General features: G+C 35.7%; 1 protein-coding gene across 5 annotated transcripts in view; it reads right to left on the bottom strand.

Moving 5' to 3' along the window:
* BLTP3B (bridge-like lipid transfer protein family member 3B) overlaps nt 1-24333 on the bottom strand; it is a 93571-nt gene that overhangs the window by 5998 nt on the left and 63240 nt on the right. For 3 of the 5 annotated variants that reach the window (XM_053583122.1, XM_053583123.1, XM_053583127.1), the window contains 8 exons: nt 24125-24300; nt 19848-19990; nt 18852-19002; nt 15480-15733; nt 14722-14830; nt 10746-10954; nt 8883-8993; nt 958-3062 (listed from right to left, as the gene is read on the bottom strand). In XM_053583122.1, the coding sequence (XP_053439097.1) occupies nt 3006-3062; nt 8883-8993; nt 10746-10954; nt 14722-14830; nt 15480-15733; nt 18852-19002; nt 19848-19990; nt 24125-24300 (1210 nt within the window). In that variant the 3' untranslated portion in view covers nt 958-3005. Of the gene's footprint in view, nt 1-957; nt 8994-10745; nt 10955-14721; nt 14831-15479; nt 15734-18851; nt 19003-19847; nt 19991-24124; nt 24301-24333 lie in introns of those variants that run through there. The other 2 variants (XM_053583124.1, XM_053583125.1) reach the window with 2 other exon arrangements.

Raw genomic sequence — 24333 nt, 5'->3', positions numbered from 1 at the left:
AACAATATACTATTATTGTACCAATATAATTTGTGTAATGACGGAATGTATCCAATGCCAAAGAGGGTCCTGAATCACTTTTCCTATCTAAATTGGAATCATACAATTCAGCTCAAGGTGGATTGCTTGAGCTCAGGAGTTCAAGATCAGACTGAGCAAGAGCAAGACTCTGTCTCTAAAAATAGCTGCATGTAGTGGTGTACTCCCAGCTACTCGGGAGACTGAGGCAACAGGTTCACTTGAGCCCAGGAGTTTGAGCTTACTATGAGCTTTGACATTAGGGCACTCTACCCAGGGTGACAGAGTGAGACTCTGTCTCAAAAAGAAAAAAAAATTGGAATTGTAACAGATTCCAGGACATAAACCCTTGTGGGTATATCATTTGAAGAACTGAACTGCAAGTGCTAATTTTTTTCACATTAAACTGGAGAATTTTTCTGCACATGTCAAGATTTTTGCTTTAGGTTTTAATTAAAATGATACACATGCCAAGTTCTTTATTATGCATCTATTTTAGTTGGAGTTATTTTAAACATCACCATGAAGAATGGACTTGAAGAATGAAGAATGGACTTTATCTGTACCCCTACAAATTTATTTCACCCATATTCTTCAGGGGTACTTCTGATCTTTTTCTTATTTAAACCTTTATTCATTAAATAGCAATTAAAAGAAAAAAACCTTTATTCATGTGCTTATTTTCTTAAACTCTTGTTTATTCTCATTGACATCTGTTAGTATTTTTTCCTTATCAAAATGGCTCTACTGAATAGAAAGGTTTATTACCTCACTGTACTCTCCTAACCTCCACAATGCTCATGTATTTCTAAACATAGTGAAAGCATTGAAGTAAAGAATACAAGGAATTTCACTTACCATTCAAAGAGTTCACTGTAATTTGTAAAGAACAAATTGGCTTTAAATTGATGACATAAAGCATATTGAAATTGAGTGATATATTTTCCCAGGGCCAAAAATTTATTGCACATGATTTATAATACTATGTACAAAGCAAAAAAGAAGACGTTTTCACATTTCTTAATATGCTTCTCTTTTAAAAGTTTCAAATTTTCAAACATGCTAAGACTACACAATAGCATTGGCAACATATATGCTGAATTTCAGTATTTTAACACTGACATGAATCTCGCTCCACTTTATAAAACTCATGACATAATACTTGCTGATTTATAAAAACAATGATCTTTAAATTTTTGTTTCATGTTACCTTAAGGTTAACACCTCAAAAACCACCAAGTCAGGAACAAAAAAATAAAAATTTACCAAGTATTATAACTTTATGAAATTATCATTTTTGAAACATTGCTGCTTTAGGTGTTTCTATATACTGTTCATATATAACTTTCAGTATTTTATATATTTTAAAAAGAATCAAAACAGAGTTCAAATTTTATTACACTTTCCATAGCACGTCTAGGAACAAGCTAAGTAAGACTGTTTGCACTTCAAGGAATTAGGCACAAATGAAATTCATTCTGAGTGTCAATTTCCCAGAGAGAAATCATTTCAGCCACTGCTCTTTCTGACTTATTTCCATTCAGTTTAGCTGAGAGGACTGACAGATCTCAAAAGCCACACCACCATATGTTACAATCAAAGACAGATGACATTCTGACACTCTAGCAGTACCATGAAGAATGCTTACATTCTTTGCCTACACATTACAGCTATATTTTATTCTATTAATTGACATAGTGATTATAATTCTTACTTTTATTATTGCCTATATTATAAATATAGGTTATATGTGTTACTGCCATAAAATATGAGTCAATATAAAAATCATAAACATAATGTTCCCTTTTCCCACTCAAAAATATATTACAAAAAATAATTTATAAAAGCCAAGAAATAAATTTTTAAAAATACAAATTCTCCAAGATACCAAAAAACCCTAAAAGTTATTTATTTTACTATGTCGAACTCCTTTATTCCAAAGTTCCTCACACCCCAACTATGCTCCAAGTCAGCAAGAAACAGATCAACTGACAGCCTAATTCTCCGAGACTGACAACTAAATGAAGAGGGAGTCGTAACCAGCCTCCTGAACAAAATGCCTGTTTGTAGTTCCCTCGTGTTTTAAGTTCCCAGGCCAGTAAGATCTGCTTACCAGAGCTCTATAATTTGTGGACCAGGTTTCCCTCATTCCCTCCCTTTTCAGTTGTTTTTCAGAAAAGTAGGCCGTCCTTACAGTAACCAGATACATTCCCTGAAATCTTGACCCAGGACCCCTGAGCAAGCTACTCCCTACAACGCACAAGAGACGATCACCACAGTTAACCCTTAGCAGCTGGTTCTACTACCATAAATCCCCACCTTTTTTGGATCATGGATGTATGTGCCGGGGTGATTTCACGCTGTGCGTGCCACCCCTCACATGAAATAATGCTCACTCATTTCATGCATTGCTCATTCCACCTCTAAAAACACTCCGGGCCCCATCCATCAGGGAGATGGATCTGAGGTAGTCCTCCACAATCAATCTTTAGGAAGCACCTCTGTGGGTTCATTAACAAAGTAACATGCTAATTTTCTACTTCATAATAAATCAACTAGAAATTCAGATATTCAAAATTCTGAACACACAGCATGGCGTCCCACCCTCCTACCTCTTTTCCTCCTTCAGACTCAAGGCCTTCACCTTTTTTTTGTGACTGCCACCAACTACTTTTCTTTCTTTGTTTCATCTCCCTTCAATCTAACTGAGGGGAAGAATTCAGTATCTGTAAAATACTGTTGATTATCTCAGGCATTCATTTTATTCTTTCAATAAATTTATCGAGCACCAAACTATGTGCCAGGCACTGTATGAAGAAGGAAGAACACAAAGTTGAATAATGACAATGACAAAGAAACAATTTCTATCCATATGGAGTTTACCATTTAGTGGGTCCGGCATTAATCAAATGAATACATGTAAGATTACAAAGGTGTTAGATGCTAAGTAGGGGTATGAGGTCATATGAGAAATACAACAGCAGCTCTCACTCTGTGACAGAAATTGAGAATGTTTCTTGAGGAAGTGATGAATGAGCTGACACCTGAAAGACAAATAAGAATTACCTGGCCAACAGGGAGGAACAGGTAGTTCAAGACAAAGAAACAGCATCAACAAAGGTCCTCTGGTAAATGGAGCACTATAATTCTCACGCCAGGTACTAAAGAAGAGCAAGGAAGGCAGAGTACAAAGTAAAACATGGTACACAGTGAGGTCAAGTGGTAATAGTAACAACAGGTTACCTCTATTGAGTGTTTTTAAGTGATGTGCCAGACACCGTTTTAATCATTTTAGACATTAACTCATTTAATGCTCTAACTACCCTATAAATTAGATAGTGGTTCTAATATATGCGACCTGGTAGGTCATGTAAAATATTTCATTTCCACCCTAAGAGTAATGAAAAGCTAGGGGTGAGAGTGGGGGCAGGTGGGTTGCCTTGTTTATAATTGCACATTAAACAAAAAAGAGAATTCTGCTCACGGTACAGAGTGAATCTGAGGAGAGATGGAGCAGTTGCAAGAAAACCAGTTAGGATAGCGACAGTAAGGCAGGCTAAGGGGCTGACCACAGTTTATGTAGGGAATGGTTAGAGATGTTTACAAAACAAAATGATAAGTGATGAATTGATAGAGAGAGGAAGGTGTCTTAAGATGAGTTCTAGGTTACCGGTTTGGGATCAAGGGTGAATGGTCGTGGCATTTGCTAGACAGGAGATTCCCCTGATTACACAGAAGGTTAACAGAAACTTGTTAAAAAGGAAGTCTTTAACTCTGATATTGACCTACATAGAAAAACAAAAAAAAAAACCAAAAGGAGTTTCTGATTAATTTTTTCTCACATACATTTGCCTGTGATCATACACAGCCATGCTTATGTGGCTTAAACTAAAAACAATGCTTCAATCACAACTGTATCATATGGTGCTGTTTTGAAATTCTAGGATGAAATGAGAAAAGAAAAAATGAAAGATACTCACAAAGTGTTTTTGACATGCAGGAAATTAAAAGGCAAAGCATCAAAAAAATCTACTACAAAGCTACTATAATCAAAACAGCAAGGTAATAGCATAAAAACTGACACATACACCAATGGAATAAAATAAAGTCCAGAAATAAATCTACCCATTTACAATCAACTGATACTTGACAAAGACGCCAAGATCACACAATAGGAAAAGGGATGTCTCATCAATAAATGGGAAAACTGAACATCCATATGCACAAGTATGAAATCAGACCCTCATCTGACACCACATATAAAAATCAACTCAAAATGGATTAAAGACTTAAACGCAAGAACTGAAACTGTAAAAATACCAGAAGAAAACTTAGGGGAAAAGCTCCATGACAGCAAAGATATTTTGAATATGACCCCCAAAGCACAGGAAACAAGAGCAAAAACAGACACATGGTGGGATCATATCAAACTACAAAGCTTCTGTACAGCAAAGGAAACAATCAACTGAGTGAAAAGACACCCCACAGAATGGGAAAATATATCTGCAAACCATATATTTGTTAAGGAGTTAATATGCAAAATATGTAAGGAACTCAAAACTCAATAGCAAGAAAACAAATAATCCAATTTTCAAAAATGGGTAAAGAAGTCAAATAGACATGTCTTAAAGGCAGACATGTGAATAGCCACCAGGTCTAGGGAAAGGTGCTCAATCTCATTTGTCATTGGGTAAATCCAAACTGTTAGAATGGCCATGATCAAAAACCTAACAGATCACAAGGGTTGGCAAGGACATAACAAAAAAGGAATCCTTAAACACTATTGGTGGAAATGTAAATTAGTACAGGCATATAGAAAACAGTATGTAGGTTCCTAAAAAAATTCAAAATGGAACTATTATATAATCCACCAGTCCCACTACAGAGTAGGTACCCAAAGGATTATGAAATCAAGATGCTACACAGATACCTATAATCCCATGTTCACTGCAGCATTATTCACAATAGACAAGATTACGGGATCTACCTAAGCATTCATCAATAGACGAATGAATAAAATAAATGAGATATTTACAAAATGAAATATTATTGAGCCTTACTAAAAAGCTAGCTGGGTGTGATGGCATGCGCCTACAATCCCAGCTTCTCAGGAGGCTGAGGCAGGAGGATTGATTGAGCACTGGTGTTAAATGTTGCAGTGAGCCATATTCACTCTGGCCTGGGTTACAGGGCCAGACCCTATCTCAAAATAAACAAACAAAGAAAAACTTAACACTTGTGACAACTTTGATGAGACTAGAGGACACTGTGCTGAGTGAAATTAGGTAGGTACAGAAAGATTAACGCTGCATGAGTTCACACGTGGGAGTGTAAAAGAAAAGAGCATCTAACTCACAGGAACAGAGTAAAATGGTGGTTATCACAGGTTGGGGGGCATCAAGGAAATGGGAAGATGTTTGTCAAATGACAAAAATTTCAGTTAGTAAAAATAAGCTCAAGAGAGCTATATTGTACATCACGGTGACTACATTTAATAATACATTGTATATTTGAAAATTACTACGAGAGTAGATTTTAAGTGCTCTCACCACAAAAATAATTGTGAGGTAAAGCACATTAAGTAGCTAGATTTAGCCGTGGCAAAGGGTACACATATATCAAGACATCATGTTGCACATCGTAAATATATAAAATTTTTACTTGTCAAATAAAAATGAACACACCCCAGGGCAACCCTCCAAAATTTAAAAAAAAAAAAAAAAGCAAAGCATAATTACCATGTCTATGTCCTGAAAATTAGTAGCTCTCTCTTAGACATTTACTTTTTTTTTTAATTCAGGACTTGACAAATTTATTTCTAATTTATGGTCATTAAAAAAAAATGGTACATTGATTCTGAGTTTATTCCTGTATTTCTCACACTGCTAAATAATTTGAGCTTAACTTAAAAATTGTCCCACTATCCTTTACATAGTTTAAATAATATTCAGTAACCCATACATCACACACACACAAAGGTATTACGGTCATTTTAAAAAGAAAAATAGATTAAAAACAGTCATTCCTCCACTCACCATAACCCTGGGAAAATCTGCAAATTAATGACTAAGCTAAAATAAAAGCATATAATAACTAGGCTTCGAGTCAAAAGACCAGGTTAATAATTGTGATTTTAGTCAAGTCATTTGTCCTTCCTAAGCCTTAGGGTATGTTTTTTAATTCAAAATCTCTAACACATGAATAATATCTATCTCTCAAAATTTGTTGTGGGTGTTACATGAATGTTTCTGAAAATATTTTATGAATTTTAAGCTTCTATAAAAATAGTATTTTGTATAAATAAAAAAAATTGAATCAAGCATATAGAATACTCAGACTATTATCATCTCTACTGCTTATGATTTTCTTGAAAGGCCAGACAAATTTAAAAGGAATAAGAAACACTCAGTTTAACACTACACTGTTATAACAGGATCATAGAAAAATTTAAATTTCTATAGAATAGGTCAATCCAGAGAAACACTGTTAGCTCTGAAGAAGTTATGGTCCATCAATCCTTTTCCATAAAACAGAAACTGTTCTTGCTGAATATATCTCTACAAGTCAAATGTTCTAAGAGCTATACATCTTAAATCTTTAATTAGACCTTTGCATTTAATCTAATGCTATTATGTAGTTTTACATGGTTTAATATGGTTTTTCAAATACTCTGAGGTAAAATGTCAACAGTTTCATGGCTGTATTCTCAGTACCCAAAACAGTGCCTATGTTTTTACGTATAGATGTATAGACTGTATAGATGGGGGCTGGGGTAGGGTGATGAGGCTAGTACTATTTATTCTTTTCTTTTTTTTTTTGAGACAGAGTCTCAAGCTGTCGCCCTGTGTAGAGTGCCATTGCATCACAGCTCACAGCAACCTTGAACTCTTGGACTCAAGCGATTCTCTTGCCTCAGCCACCCATGTAGCTGGAACTATAGGCTATTTTTAGGCTATAGTTGGCTATTTTTAGAGACGGGGTCTGGCTCTGGCTCAGGTTGGTCTTGAACCTGTGAGCTCAGGCAATCCAACTCACCTTGGCCTCCCAGAGTGCTGAGATTACAGGCATGAGCCACCATGCCTGGCCCCATTCTTTTGGTTTTTTTATGAGACAGAGTTGCTGGGGTTAGAGTATAGTGGCCATCAGAACAGTTCACTGCAAACTCAAACTCCTGGGCTCAAGCAATTATGCTGCCTTAGCCTCTTGAGTAGCTGGGACTACAGGCACATGCCATCACACCCGGTTAATTTTTTGATTTTTTTGTAGAAACAGGGTCTCACTCTTGCTCAGGCTGGTCTCGAACTCCTGAGCTCAAGCATCCTCCCACCTTAGCCTTCCAGAGTGCTAGGATTACAGGCATGAGCCACCATACCTGACTACTAGATACTGCTTTCAATAAAGCCTAAATCACTCCAGTACTTAATGTAAATGAAATATGTATTTTCCCCCCAAGCACTCAGATATAAGGACAGTTATTTAAGTCACACCAAATAAGCAAAGCACCATAAAGTGTTGCAACATGGTTTAAAATTTTCAAGTATCAAGAAAGAGTAGTCCAGCTGTTTCATGTTCTATCTTGGATATATTTATATTTAAAAATGTCAATTTTAAAATAGACACCACTTGGTTTAATTCTATTAGCAATATATTTTAAATTTCTGTTCCTTAAACACTAATGTATTTTATTTCATAATGCATGAGCAATATTCTCTCATGTTGATTTCAACCTTAATCCCTAGAAAACAGAATTCAAAATTTACCAATAACTTTTATTATAGAACACTGTGTGTGTGTATGTATGTATGTATCACATAGAGCTTTAATCAAAACTAGCTTTATAAACTGTTTGTGCAAACACCCACCTAGTAATACTATATATAGGAGTGGTATGAAATTGATTTATGTGCATGAAAAAAATTCTCTGAATACATTTCACTTTTTAAAGATGAAGATAAAGAAATAATATAAATAGTATTAATTAAAATGTTTATAGTTACAAATGCCACCAAATTTAGCAAGATTAATTTACTCTTTTACTTCTCATAATAAATGTTTAAAGGAATGTACAAGTAATGCTTTTTGAATCACTGAGCCATGTACTCTAACATTTTGCCTTTGTACAGTTTGTGCTTTCAATTTTTACATTTGTACCATCTTTTTGTTGAAAATTATAGCTTCTATTTATATATTATAGTTTACCCTCACTTAAAATGATTTTTTCCCCACATTTACAAGACACGTTACGAGTTCAGTAGGGTGAAGATTTTCCAGAGTTTTTCAAACCCATTAATTATATAATTTATTAATTTGTTTGAACTTTTTACAATTAAATAATTATAGATTTAAGTACATAATTTTAATAACATTTACAATGTAAGCCTCTTTTATTTTACATAAGCCTTAAAAGCATTTGAATTTTTGTAAATAGTAAATTATTAACAAATAGTAAGAAATAAATTCAGCAATCTGGATGAACAACAGGTTTTCATTTCTCTTTTTAAAAAATGCCTGTCATGAGATATCAAAATTAGGAAATGACATCTTTTCACTAGGCATGTAATTATTTTACAGAATGTACTGACTTCCCTAGGTCACATGAGTTTATAAAAGGGTTAACTCCAACCTCAACACAACCAAAAGATTGTAATGCTAGTACCTTATACTTTCTTTTCTTTAGTTTCTTAGTACCTCATACTTTCTAAATGGACTTTGGAACAGTCACCACTGTTCACACTGCATTTCATTTTACTGTCTTTTTATGAAAATGAAAGTTTTCCACTAATTGGTAACATCCACATTGTAAAAATAACCTTCCTACTGCAGAGCTATAATTTGGGTCTTGACTACCATTCCTGTTACTCAACTGTCATCTTCTTTATATGATGGAGAAGAGCATCTTTTTCCAAGTGAGCCTCTGCAAGAGCCATTTTAGCTTTAGCCAGTTCCTGTTTAAGAGATTCATTCTCTTCCATGAGCTGAAATGATAAATTGGGAAAATAAGAGAATTTATAACATTTTCAGAAAATTCAGACTATGTGTAGTACACAAAGGTGTGAAACTTGGAAGAGTAAATATACAAATGCTGATGAGGGTCCCCTTAAGTTGAAAATTGCTTCAAGAAGCTAGTTGGAAACACATATTCCAAGCACTAATAAATGGTCCTATATTTTGACCCAGTAATTCAAAATACTAACTCTTAATTTCCAGATAGTGATTTTGTTTTACATTAATTTCTCTGAACTCTGTGTGTCTATTAGACATTGTTGATCTACCTCTACTTCCTAACCCTTTCCCATTTGTGGCTTTTATGCCAAAGCCGTTTCATGTTCTCTCTCGCCCTATACCCTTTTCATCTTTTCTTCTATTTTTTAAGAGCCCTTAAATTTTGATATTGTTAGATTCCATAGTTGGTCTTCTTCTCTTGTCATTTGAGTCATCCTCTTGATGATCTCATCTACTCCCACAGCTCCAACTACCATAGATAGCCTGATCAGCACAAACCTTTCTCCTGAGGTCCAGGGTCATATTCTGAATATCCCATTAGACATTTTTATCTAGATGGCAAATATGTCTCTCTGCCCCTCTTTAAGACTTAGATCAGATATAGTGGCTCACACTTGTAATCCTGGAACTTAGGGAGGCCAAGGCAGTATCACTTGAGGCCAGGAATTTAAGATTGGTTTGAGCAGCATAGCAAGACCTTATCTCCATAAAAAAATAGAAAACTTAGCCTGGAGTGATGGCACACACCTGCAGTCCCTGCTACTCAGGAGGCTGAGGCAAGAGAACTGCGTGAGCCCAGAAGTTGGAAGTTGCAGAGACCTATGGTGACACCACTGCACTCTGGCCCAGGCAACAGAGCACAACCGTGTCTCATACACACGGCAAGACTTAAGTCAAGTATTTCATTCTCTTGAAGTCTTTCCCTAACCTTTAAGTATGAGGATACAATAAAACTAAGGACTGCAGGCATTTATACAGATACATTAATATATATGCAATTGATTTCAACGAGTTCTTAGTCCCAACTTTAAGAATTCTGCCTTATAGGCGGCGCCTGTGGCTCAAGGAGTAGGGCGCCAGTCCCATATGCTGGAGGTGGCAGGTTCAAACCCAGCCCTGGCCCAAAACCACAAAAAAAAAAAAAAAAAAAAAAAAAAAAGAATTCTGCCTTATAGACCAAATGAGATACTTCCCTGTACTGCCCCAACCCGTAATATGACACTTGGCACCACACATTGTAAACACCGACTGCACGTTCCCACTGCACTCTCTGTCCCACCACGCTGAGATCTTCACAGACAGGAATGGTATACTGTTCCGTATGTACACCTAACTCGATACATCTTTGTTGAACAGATGAATTAACTCTGTGGTTACTTCAGAGAATTAAAACCTTGCTGAACATTTTGTTTATTTTATAATGGCAAAAAAATCAGAAGCAACTCAAATGTTAGCAAATGTTAATAGGAAGGTTCAGAAATGACAGCACATCCACATGAGTATTAGTCACTAAAAATGAGTATGAGGCAAATGTGAGAATATAAAAAAAAAATTTTGTTAAACAATATTGATAGCACTCCCTCGACACTGTGACCAGAGCATCTAGCACAGCAGTTGGTCACAATGACAGGCATTCAGTAACATGACAGCATGTTAACTATTAGTATCTTAATACTTAACTGCCTTAAATGTAGAAACTGGATCTGAATTAGGTTTCCCATTACCTGCTCCCTAGTAAAGTCAAATGAGCACTCAGGAAAGTTAAGTGACTGAGAAGGCCGAAGAACTTCCGGACTTGTCTGCGTGGCCCGAGTGGCATTAGTGACACTGCACTGTTTCTTCAGATCATACTTTCCGCTGGTTGGCAGCATTGAATCAGAATGACCTTTGACATTTTCTTTCAAATCATCTCTAGTGTTAAGCATGTGAGAATCTGGTCAAACAAATAAAATGCTCAGATAACATGTCCAAGTATTTGATAAATCTTTAAAAGCTCTACCATGAATAACTTACTTTAAAATAAATATATCTCAAAATATATGTCTCTAGGAGGACAGTATTATGGGATAGAAAAATATACAAAAATCAATGAGACCAAAAGCTCATTCTCTGAAAAGATCAACAAAATTGATAAACCTTTAGTTAGACTGGCAAGGCAAAAAAGAAATTACAACAATCATAACGGAAGGAACATTACTACCAACTTTACAGAAATAAAAATGATTATAATGAATACTGTGAATAAGTGCATGCTAATATTTTGATAACTCATATAAAACAGGTAAATTCTTAGGAAGACACCAACTGCCCCAACAGAGCCAGGTGTGGTGGCTCATACCTATAATCCTAGCACTCTGGAAGGCTGAGGCAGGAGAATAACTTGAGCCTAGGTATTTGAGGCTGCAGTGAGAGCAAGACCTTGCCTTGTGTCAAAAAAAAAAAAAAAAAAAAAAATCACAAGAAAACTAAGACCAAAATGCTCATGAGTATAAACATAAAAATCCTCAAGAAAATATTAGCAAACTGAATCCTCTAACATATAAAAATAATTATATACCATGGCCAAGTGGGATTTGCCTTAGGAATGCAAAGTTGATTAATAACCCCAAATCAACTACTGTAACGTGTCATATCACTAGAACAAGAAACAAAAGCCATACAATCGATCATCTCAATAGATAAGAAAAAGCATTTGGGGCCGGACATGGTGGCTCACGCCTGTAATTCTAGCAATCTGGAAGGTTGAGGCGGGTGGGTTGCCTAAGCTCAGGAGTTCGAGACCAGCCTGAGCAAGAGTGAGACGCCATCTCTAAAAACAGCCAGGTGTTGTGGCAGGCACCTGTAGTCCCAGCTACATGGGAAGCCAAAGCAAGACAATCTCTTAAGCCCAAGATTCTGAGGTTGCTGTAAGCTATAATGCCACAGCGCTTACCTAGCACGACAAGGTGAGACTGTCTCAAAAAAAAAAAAAAAAAAAAAAACAAGAAAAAGAAAACAAAAGTATCTAGATTGCAAAAAGAAGAAGACAATCTCTACTCACAGATGATTATCTTGCATATAGAAACAACTAAGGAATCAATTATTAAACTTAACAGATGAATTCAGCAAGGCTGCAGGATACAAAAATCAATATACAAAAGTTAATTGTATTTCTATAAACTTCTAATGAAGAAGTCAAAAATGATATTATGAAAATAATTCCATTTAAAATATCAAAAACAATAAATACTTAAGAATAAAATGGACAAAAGAAGTATGAAACTCTCTAAAAACTACAAAACATACTTGAAAGAAGATCTAAATAGATGACAAAATTCACATGTTCATGGATGGAAGACTTAATAGCATGAAGAGGTAAATACTGATGATCAAATTGATGTACAGCTTTAGTGTAATTCCGCTCAGAATCTAAGCTGGCTTCTTTGTAGAAATCATCAACCTGATTCCAAAATTCATATGGAATTGCAAGGAACTCAGAAAAATCAAAACAATCTTTAAAAAGTTCTACAAAGTTGGAGGACTCACATGTGCCAATTTCAAAACTTACTCCAAAGCAAGTTGCTGGTCAAGCCAGTGTGGTACTGAAATAAAACTGAGAATCCATAAACAAACCAATGTTTATGGTCCTTAACCACACCCAGCATACAAAAGCTAACTCTAATGCATCCATTTGAACTAAAAAACTAAATTATTTAAAAACTAAATCTATACAACTCTTAAAACATTAAGGAAAATCTCTGTGACCTTGGATATGACAATAGGTTCTCAGGTCAGTCATCTAAAACAGAAGCAACAAAAGAAAAAAAAAAAACATACAACTAAGAAAATGCCATGAAGGTTACGTTGAACAGTTTGATGAGAATATTTCAGATTGTATATGAAACCAGCACATTGTACCTGTTGACTGCACTAATTTACACAGCTATGATTTAACAATAAAAAAATAAATAAATAATAAAAATTGAAAAAAAAAAAAGAAAAGAAAAAAACAGATAAACTGAAGACTGGTGTCTTAGCTTAAGAAACTGGCAAAGCCACCTCACACTGCAGCAACCAGCACCCTGATCAGTCAGCAGCCATCAAAACTGATACAAGACTTTTCCACCAGAAAAAGATTATGACTCGCTAAAGGCTCAGATGAGCATGAGCATTTTTTAGTAATAACTAAGTTTTTCATTTAGGTAAGAACATTGCTTTTTAGACATAATGCCATTGCATAATTAAACTACAGTACAGTATAAACATAACCTTCATATGCACTGGAAAATGAAAAAAATGCATGTGACTATCTTCATTCTGATATCCCCTTTATTGTGGTAGTCTGGAACCAACCCGCAATGTGTCTGAGCTGCTCCTATATAAAGAAGGGATGGGGTTTCATTCAGGTGTAGCAGTTCCATCACCACTGATGTTAATTGCTAATCTTTCCTCCATAGACTTGTCTTGGCAGCCTTATCAAAGATCAACTAACCATTATGGATTCTCAATTCTATTCCATTCCAATAAGCTTTTAGCAACTCCTTTTCTACTTAATCAGGTGGAGGATGTTTCTTGCTTCCAATTATAAAAGCTGACTGGTACTGCTTTCTTCAAATGTTTGAGAATTCTTGGATGTATGTTAATACCATTCTTTTTTACTATGGATGCTGTTTCTTTTTTTTCTTTTTTTTTTTCTTTTTTTTTTTTGTGGTTTTTGGCCAGGGCTGGGTTTGAACCCGCCACCTCTGGCATATGGGACCAGCACCCTACTCCTTGAGCCACAGGCGCCACCCCTGGATGCTGTTTCTATTTACCATAATCAAATCTCTAGTGATTGTGGAAAAGGAGAAGTTGGGCTACTGGGTGAGAGACACCAAGTTTGTCAACTGGGTAGGGAACCAATCCCTTCTTGGGGCTTAGCAGATGCAGAATCTACCCTCAATGTTTTAGCCTATATGTAAACCTGCTGTGCAGCAGAAGGGGAGAGGACCTAAAAAGGGCCTTTGTTATTCATGCTATTGCCTCAGGAACTTGTTCTAATTTCAGTACCTTTGGGGGAAGATTCCTCCTGTTTTTGAGAAGGAACTGGCTTAGAGTACTTCTCATGGACTCTTACAGTCCCTTTCTCGCTCCTAACCGGGGAAGAAGATACGGCTTACCTCATTAATTAGGTTAGAACAAAAGAACTATGTATTATGTGTGGTTCAGTCTCTTTTCATTTATAACTAAAGATAGTATCTTGCCTTCAAACCACATGCTCTTTGTTTTCCTTTAGACCTATAGTTTTGGGAGCTAAAGCCTTTGGTAGAGCAGTGCACCAATCCTATATTATCACACACCTAAGCTATCCTTTCCACTTGAGCTTCTATTAGTAATGAAGCTGACATTTTGATGTATACAAGGTTGGTTGTGTGTATATAAAAGAACAGTGAGAAATAAAGCCAAGAAAGCAATCACTTAGGAGCCAAAAGTAAAATCAAGAGACATGTAGGACCACAAAAGCCTCTCTCACTGTCACTCAAAGCACAGTGCTAGAACAGGTACTGTGCCAACTATAGATCACTTACTTCTAGGGTAGAAATTCATACATAGATGATACTTTATTACAATGTACTGAGAGTGTACCTCAATCATCTACTATTGCTTGTATACATATGTATAAAATAAAGGAATGAAGAAAGTAATCAGTATGTAAACATTTAAAATGTTTTTCATATATACCTCTGATATGAAAAGAGCCATCATCAATTCTCTCTACCACAAGATGATCAATATGTACAGTTACAGGAGTGGGTTCATGAGATACTGCACTACTCCGAGGACTGTCATCCTACAGAAAAGGGAAATAATATTGGCAAAATGTTATTAAATGATAATTGTAAATAATCATATTTTTTATGAGTTAGAATATATCTTTACATGCTTTAGCTTATACAGTAAGAAAACCACCTTTTATGTTTTGACATTTTATAATTATTTGTCTTTTTGAGTCAGGGTCTCATTCTGTCACCAGGCTGGAGTGTAGTGGCATGATCACAGTTTGTATCCTCAAAGCTGAGCTCACCACACCCTTGAAATCCTGAGCTCCCACATCAGCCTCCCAAGTAGCTAGGACCATGGGCAAGTGACACCACACCCAGTTTTGTTTTTTTTAAAAACTTTTTGTAGAGATAGGGGCTTACTACATTTCCCAGGCTGGTCTCAAACTCTTGGCCTCAAGAGGTTGTTGCACCTTGGCCTCCCCAAACTGCTGGGATTTCCAGTGGAAGCCACTACTCCTGGCCACATTTTATAACTTCTAAGAAGGATCTCTACATCATTCAACCCAAAGACCAACAAACTCATTTTAATAAATGCTTATATACATTATATAGAGAGTATATATTGTAAAGAGGGCATTTTCTTAGATATGAATAAAAGTCCAAATAAGCAAAGTAGACATTTACAACATGAAGATACAAAAGTATTTATTAACATACTTTTAAATTTATTTTCATGTTAGAAACTTGTATCTTCATTGGCATTACTGTTGCAACAGTTTCATCTTCTAAAAAATGTTGAATATTCATAAGAGAAGATATAAGAAACTCAGTGCTGAAGTTTTCAACATGGCATTGCAGGAATCCATTCTTTTCTGCAAGCAACGAGTGTATTACAGCACCAGGCCCACTTACAAATCTCAAAGAAATCTCAGGAGAAGATTTGTAATGAATTGCAGCTTTCTGATCTGAACCTAAGGAAAATAAAAATAGGAAAATTACTTTGTAGTGCTATTCAAAAATATCACCATCATATGTCATTGAGGATACTGTTATTTTGTACCTTAAAACAGTCATAAACAAAATAGTTTTAATAATTCCTAGTTTAAGTGATATCCTATAGTACATACACAATATAAATTTACACACTCTAATTTCAAATTTTTTAGGTAAATTTCTATGACAATAATAGAAAAAACATGTCATAACTCTGATATAATACTTAGATCATTTACTTTAGAGTATATTTTAGTGTACCTATCTACATGTTTAAATGGTGACTGTCAGGGCATTAAAGTGATCCTTAAGCTATTTCTTAAGCAGCAGCAGGCTGGGCGTGGTAGCTCTGTAATCCTAGCATTGGGGGGGCCAGGGTGGGAGGATAGCTTAAGCTTAGGATTTCAAGACCAGCCTGAGCAAAAGCAAGACTCCATCTCTACTAAAAATAGAAAAAATTAGCTGGGTGTTGTGGCAAGGTGCCTGTAGACTCAGCTACTTGGGAGGCTGAGGTAGGAGGATCCCTTAAACCCAGGAGAGGTTGCTGTGAGCTAGGGTGACCCCATGGCCTCTAACCTAGGGCAATGGAGTGAAAAAAAGAATCAACAAAAACCTGAGGGCCTAAGGTTTTGTATGTTCCTCAATAAATGAGTCCTCAAATAATGGAAAAGTAAAAGAAAATACATCACTAAAATGTTTCTGTTAGAAGACAAACCTAAAACTGAAATTACAGTAAAAGAAATATGTACGTATGTACACACACACTTTTTATTATACCACCTATTTTATCTATGCATTGGCCTTGTTCCAAAAAATAATTATAGATGGCTTACAGAGATATAATTATACAAGTTTTAAAAACAAATTTCAAAATTTCAATAAAGCTTCCATAGAATATATAATCTGAAAAGTGAAAGTAGTAGAACTCTGAGGTAAATTACTTGTAACTACATTCTTTTTTTATGCTACCTATATCCAAGATGAGTAAGAGGCAATATGCATGTGGTATTATCTGATAAAAGAAGAAGTAAAAAAGGAAAAAAACAAAAGAGAAAAGGCAAAAGTGTATGTTAATAACTCAAAATACATTATTTAAATTCCTGTGTCAGGCTGGACATAGTGGCTCCTGCCTGGAATCCTAGCGCTCTGGGAGCCCAAAGCGAGTGGACTGCCTGATCAGCCTGAGCAAGAGCGAAACCTCATCTCTACTAAAAATAGGAAAACCAACCAGGCATAGTGGCAGGTGCCTGTAGTGCCAGCTAGTCAGGAGGCCGAGGCAAGAAGATTGCTTGAGCCCAAGAGACTGTGGTTACTGTGACCCAGTATGACACCACGGCACTCTACCCAGAGTGATAGAGTGAGACTCTGTTTCAAAAAAAAAAGATAAAAATAAAATAAATAAATTCCTGTGCCAAAGGTGGACCAAAAATGAGCTTTCTAGCAAAAAATGAGAAAAATACAAGCACTTTCACATTTCATGGAGCCAACAAGATTAAAGACAAACTAGCTGTTCTAGAAAGGAAAAGCTGTCTCTGCTTCAGGGTGTGACAATGATTTATCCATGGGTCCTTACAGGAGGATCCTGGGATTATAGGCCTCTATTCACAACTTAACATGGATTTGTTTTTAAAACTTTTATTTTCGGTACAGAATTATATTAATTGTTACTATTCCTTATTAACATCCAACATAAATAAGAGTTACACTATAATTCAAAAAAATTCTCTAAATATTTAAAAGTTTAGGTATTTTTATTTTTTAAAAGAGAAGGTAAATAAATTGATAATGGTTAAATAGTGTTCTTTCTTCTATCAAAAAAAACAATTAACTTGGCAAATGTGGAATGTAAATGTCTTGACAAAGTAACTAGGAAAATGCCAAGAGGGCTATGTCAACTAATGAGATGAAAATGTGTCAAATATTCTATGAAACAAGTGTATGGTGCCCCATGATCATATTGATGTACACAGCTATGATTTAATAAAAAAAAAAAAAAAAGAAAAACAATTAAGAATGAATTTGTTTATTTAACAATAAGAGAAATCAGCAACAAACAACTTGGTAAGTATTTATTTATTTTTAGGAGACAGGTCTCAGTGCGCTGCCCAGTTCTGGCATGCCCTGGTGATTCACAGGCACGATCCCACGGCTGATTAGTATAGGAGTTTTGACCTGCTCTATTTCTGAGGTGGGCCAGTTCACTTGGGCATCCTAATGGTTTCCCACTTCTAAGAGGTCACCACATGGATGCTGAATCTAGTGGGAACACCCAGAGGGCATGAAGCTCTTTGCCTGGAAAGCCTGGGTTCAAGCCTTCCTCCCACTTCAGCCTGGCCCAGCTTGTCTTTTACCTACCTATACATCTATCACCTACATTTACAATCTCTCTCTTTCAGGGACCTGAGAATTTCAAATAAAAAGAGAATTTTGGCACAGGGATAAAAACAAAATCTTTACTACTCAAAATCACCCCTCCCTCTTATCCTTTATGCCATGGAACTATTGTGCCATGTCTTCCTAGTAAAAGCATCTAAGATCCACACGATGAACAACTGTGCAGTATTAACTGCTCATATGAGGGTGACAGCAGTATATATAAACTGTAAGTCAAACACTATCTTGTTAGGATGGCTTATTACTGCTTGAAATGTTCAGCCTAAACTATTTATTGCTGCAGTTTTCTTTTTCATTTCCCTATATGTAGTACGCCCTCTTCCTTCCTTTTCCTTGGATTTCTTCTTGTTCATCTTAAAAAAATCAACTGAGACAGTGGTGAAAATAAGGCTTAGCATTTACTATATAAACTATATATGTATACATAAGGTATTTCAAAACAATTTCAGACCCTTTATCTGAAAGAATAGAAAAACAAGGGGGGAAAAAACTGAGCTTACCAACTAAATCAAAAACATATCACAGAATTTAAGGTGATCTAAAAGAACAAATTTCTTCCATTATTATTATAATAAATAAATGCAATTTTCCTTGAATTCAGTTTTATGCCAAAGACAGGACTGCTAAGTCACATATAAAAGACAAAACAACTTTAAAGCATATTAAAATATTTTGGGTGAAAATTTTTAAAAAATATCTTACCAACTGGACGATTACAAAGATAATGCCGAAGGCTGATGTTACCCAGCTGGTCTGGTGTCACCTGATTCACTTGAAGACAGATTTCCGTATCTTCCCCTCTGATGTCAATTTCCCCGTTAACACCAGTAATTTTAAATACCACAACTGACATCTATTAATGATTGCATAAATAATATTAGTAGACCAATTAATTGAAAGTGAAATTGAAGAAATATAGGAAACTACCATTAACTTCTAAAAACACAATTCTGAGCTACCAAACCAAAATTATATTTGTGACCACAGAAAAAGATTGTTACATTACAGTGATAATCTTCAGTTTGTTTTCTTTTTCATTTAGTCACAAAAAATTTTTTAAGTTACAAAAATTATGACATTTTCATGTAAAAAGATTTTCACTAAAAGCTGAACACAATGCATTTTTTAAGTCTTTCATAAGAATATTTTAGGGCTGGGCATAGTGGCTCAGCAGTTTGGGAGGCTGAGCAGGAGAATCAGTTAAGTCCAGGGGTCCGAGACCAGCCTGAGCCCTTTCTATTAAAGAAAAAGAAGAAAAAAGAAAGAAAGAAAGAAAAAAACATATATGTGTGTATGTGTATTTATGTATTTATTTCACTGAGTCAGGAGGGTATAAAAGAAACCAGTAGCATATTTTCTTTGTAGAAAGCCCCCTCAATATGAGGACTAACCACCTTCCTTGTCATCAAACTTTTTCAACGTGTATTTAAAAAGAACAAAAATATAGGCCAAAAAATAAAAGTCAAGGCAGAAAAAAACAGAATATCCCCTTCTTAACATGAATAAAACAAATTTAGAAAAGTAAAATGTAGAGAAAAACAATTCATTAAGAAGGAAGCATTTTCTAGAAGGAACAAAGTGAATCACCTACCACTTAAGAATTCATTTTATATATGAATGTCTTAAAAAAAGGTACATAGCAAATACGAAATAAAATTGGTAGAATTTCTCTTCATAGACTCTCTCTGAAATGATTACCAGGTCGTCATGATTGTCTGGAGCACCCTCTGAGTTTGTACTGAGGGCATCCGGAGAGGTTTCACCGTAATTCTGCAGGCTTGCACTGGCATTCACACTCTCAGCTGAGCTCTGGTAATTTGCAGTTGAGTTCTTTTTATTTCCTGAAATAGTACAAAAGGAAAGTAAGAAATTAAAACCAGTTTTACACCTGACCTGAAGGTGTGTATTTAACCAAAATGAACCATTCCTTCAACTCTTTCTCAAGCATAGCCTTTTTTAGAAGACAAAAACCAAGAAAAATTAGATCGTCATCAGTGAACAAATAAGGAAAAATAATTTCCCACAATAAAATGTTAGCTATACTAAAGCCCTGGGTGTAATCATCTAAAAATAAACTACTGAACTACTAAACACAGCCTGAACATAGCCTTTCTCTACAATGTAGCCGCAGTGCTGGTTTAACTGGTTTAATAGTCCCAGTCTGACCACTTCATTCTCTTTTCAGTATCCTACAGCAACTCCTAATACTCTTTCACACAAAGTCAATACCACTATTATTAATGTGGTATTCTCTATCCTTATCCAGCTGCCTTAATTTCTCAGTGTGCAGGACTTCAATTTTTCTCAAACTACCTATACTAAAAGCCAATTTAAAAAAAAAATTGTGTTCATCATAGATACTTTTTAAAAATACCATAAAAATATAAAACTTTAAACCGGAACTGACAAGATAAAATTTGCATTTTTTTCTTCTTTTGAGACAAGAGTCTCACTTTGTCACCCCCGGTAGAGTGCCATTGCGTTATAGCCCACAGCAACCTCAAACTCTTGGGCTCAAGCCATTCTCTTGCCTCAGCCTCCCAGTAGCTGGGACTACAGGTGCCAGCCATAATGCCTGGCTATTTTTAGAGATGAGGTCTCGCTCTGGCTCAGGATGGTCTCAAACTTCTGACCTCAGGTGATCCACCCACTTTGGCCTCCCAGAGTGCTAGAATTACAGGTGTGAGCCACCACACCCAGCTGAAATTTGCATTTTTCAATGAGCATTTTGCCTATGGAATAGAGAATAAACTGCAAATGTATAAGAATAGACGTGGTAAGACTCGTCAGAAGCCGGTAGTAGTTGGTAGTCTAGTTATGTGTTCATGTGTGAGTGTTCATAAGTATGTATCTTCATAAATATGCAAACAAACACGCATACATTGGCATATATATGACTCGCCTGGAAGTATGTATACTACAGTTGATGGTTGTTAATTCTGCAGTGAAAAATGCTATCAAAGGGCACAGTAAAGGTGATATTAAAGTGACAGCTTCAGTTTTTACTCTAGACATTTCTATATTATCTGATTTTTTTACAATGAGTATTCACATAGATCTTTTAAATTAAAACAATTTTCTCCCTAGGAAAATTAATTCTTCTGACATAAAATAAATAACAGTACAAGATAACAGAAATATACATTAATTGTTAAATATTTAATATTCTGATTTGCTCCCTGTAGCTCAAGCGGCTGGGGCGCCAGCCTCATACACCGGAGCTGGCAGGTTCAAATCCAGCCCGGGCCTGCCAAACAACAATGGCAACTACAACCAAAAAATGGCCAGGTATTGTGGCGGGTGCTGGTGGTCCCAGCTACTTGGGAGGCTGAGGCAAGAGAATTACTTAAGCCCAAGAGTTTGAGGTTGCTGTGAGCTGTGACAGCATAGCACTCTACCCAGGGTGACAGCTTGAGACTCTGTCTCAAAAATAAATAAATAGACATGATTGCAAGAGGGACTTTACCTAACAATTGCAATCAGTGTAACCTGGCTTATTGTACCCTCAATGAATCCCCAACAATAAAAATAAATAAATAAATAAATAAATATTCTGAGATAGTAATAAGAAATGCAGAAAAAAAATCTGGTTATAACCAAAACGAAACATCTAACATTAGGGAAATCACTACAAGGTCATGGTACATGCTTTATGACAACTTTATATAGGCTTAAAAATATTCCAAAGATTAAATAACATTAGGAAATATAGGTAATAATAAGCTGGTTATAAACATTACATGTAATATGGCAACAAATACCCATATATACCCAAATACTGAAATACTCATAGGTACCTATACAAATTCATAGAACAATAAAGCATACTTGATATCCCTAGAATGTGAAAATTTTGGGTGATTTTATTTTCCAAATTGTAGTTGTATTTTCCAAGTTTTCCACATTTGAGTGGTTGTCACTTTAGAAAATCACTGATGCTTTGAGATTAAATAGGTATATTTGCCACAGGAACATTGTTTTTTGAAGTATTTTGATCATAGGACAACACTCTACATGTGTTAAGGTGGGATTATCAGTCATAAAAGAGGTAAGGAGCAACTAGAGCTACCTGAAAACCTGGGGCAGACTTTTATAACCCATACATGTAACAGTTCCTCTTCTGTGTTAACTGAAAACTGTAAAGGAGACTGCTATGAATTATTTTTAACAGATTAGGATTGAGAATTCTTGTTTATATATAGTAATCTTGTTTATAGTAAGTCTAGAAGCTACTCTAACACATTGGTTAGTTAAATCATTGGGCTCTTGAGTCAGGCTACCTGACAAATCTACCGATATTACTTCCTGGTTGCATAACTTTGGAGAAGATACCTGATTTCTCTAAGCTTCAGTTTCTACACCTATATAAAAGAGATCAATAATCATAACTACCTACCTACCACATCGAGCACTAAAGAAATCAATGTATTTTACAGCTCTTGGGAAAGTGACTAAGGGTATTCAACAAATGCTTGTTATTAGATCTCTTTTATCACGAAAGGTAGATGGAATAGTATTGTCTACTAACTTGGGAGTTAACTGTGATCTAGTAGAGAGGTTTTTTTCCTTTTTGTGCGGGGTGAATTTGTTTTAAGAAGGTATGTTTGTGTCAGAAGAGCTCCCGCTGTCTGGGTTCAAATGACAACTGCCACTTACTAGCTGTGTTACCTTGGGTTAGACATTTTACCTTTCTCTGAAGATAACAGTACATTACTAATGGAATTTCTGTATGGATCAAATGCATGCAAAGCACACAGAATAGTGCTAACACATAGTAAGCGCTCAATAAATGTTAGCTACTGTGCAGGAATACTATACATATCAGTAGTAATGCATAACTATAGTTACAGAGTTGTAGTTAACATTAAATAAGTAAACTATTCAAGCACCTGTGTTTGAACGTGTGCCCTCCAAAGTCACATGTGGCCTAAGTGACAGCATCAAAAAGTAGAGCCTGTAAGAGGGGATTAGGCAGAAGGGCTCCTCCCTGCGAGGGGATTAAGGCCCTTACACGCGTAAAAGAGGCTGCCAGTAGCTTCTTTTGCCCTTTTCCATTCTGCTATGTGAGATGCAGGTAATCTGGTGAGTTTTGAACTTCTCTCCAGAACTGTGAGAAATAATTCTGTATTCTTTATAAATTACACAGCTCCTCGTCTTCTGTCATAGCAGAACAAAAACTGACTAAAATAACACCTGGCAAGACATGGTAGCTACTATAATTATAGAAATTACATTAATAACACTTACTATATTAGTACTTGTCATAAATTTACTATATTTACTATTATATTACTGATCATCTAAACTAAGCTGTTTTTAGCTATATCAACAGGCTTATTGACCTTCAAGTAGAAAGACTTTTGTATTTGTCACTGGTCTACGTTTCTGTGTCTGTGGCAACTATTATGCTATCTGACCACAGCCTGTGATTTTATTCCTGGTCACAAAGCCTCTAACACCTTATTGAAGGGCATGCATCTAGTACCTTCTCCATCATTCCCAGCCCCTTTACTGGGGCACTGGTTACCTCTAAGGGAAATGAGGGGATCATATGGTTCCCTCATACACCATAAACTGTGTGAAAGAATCCTGGTTTTATAAATCCTGGTTTTTCAGTCTGGAAAAAAATGCAGTCATAAAACCATAAAGTTGAGAATTCAGCATGCCAAATTTCCAGAAACAGGAGTTCCTGTGACAGAGCTTGGTAGTCTAAAGGTTTGCTGCTTTATGATCTAAATGCATACAAATAACTGCTAGACGTCAGCCATAAAAACCCAGGACTACTGGGTAAGTGAAGCCATGGAATGACGATTAGAAAATTAGGTACTGTGTGTGTGCATGTGGGCATGTAAGTCAGTCAGTCTTTGTAGGATATCATTAACAATTAATGAACACAACTAAAAAAGTTAAACATAATTTTTCTTGTAAGATTTATGTGGATGTCTAACAGGAATCCTTAAACTGTATTGATTTACCTTTTTCAAAAAATATGTGGCTGTCACTTCCATCACTTTCTAACAACATTTCTTCCAACATCATGCTGTCAAGTGAAATGGTATCCAATGAGATTTGTGAGGAGCTTCTTTTCATGTTCTTGTAAGAAACGCAGGATGGAGCCTGGTTGGGTGGGCAACGTTCTTTAGGCTTTCCACTGTTAACAAACAAATTAGAAAACTACAGTACT

Source organism: Nycticebus coucang, chromosome 3, assembly GCF_027406575.1.
Source record: "Nycticebus coucang isolate mNycCou1 chromosome 3, mNycCou1.pri, whole genome shotgun sequence".
NCBI lineage: Eukaryota > Metazoa > Chordata > Mammalia > Primates > Lorisidae > Nycticebus > Nycticebus coucang.
This window is presented reverse-complemented; position numbering and strand designations above follow the sequence as displayed.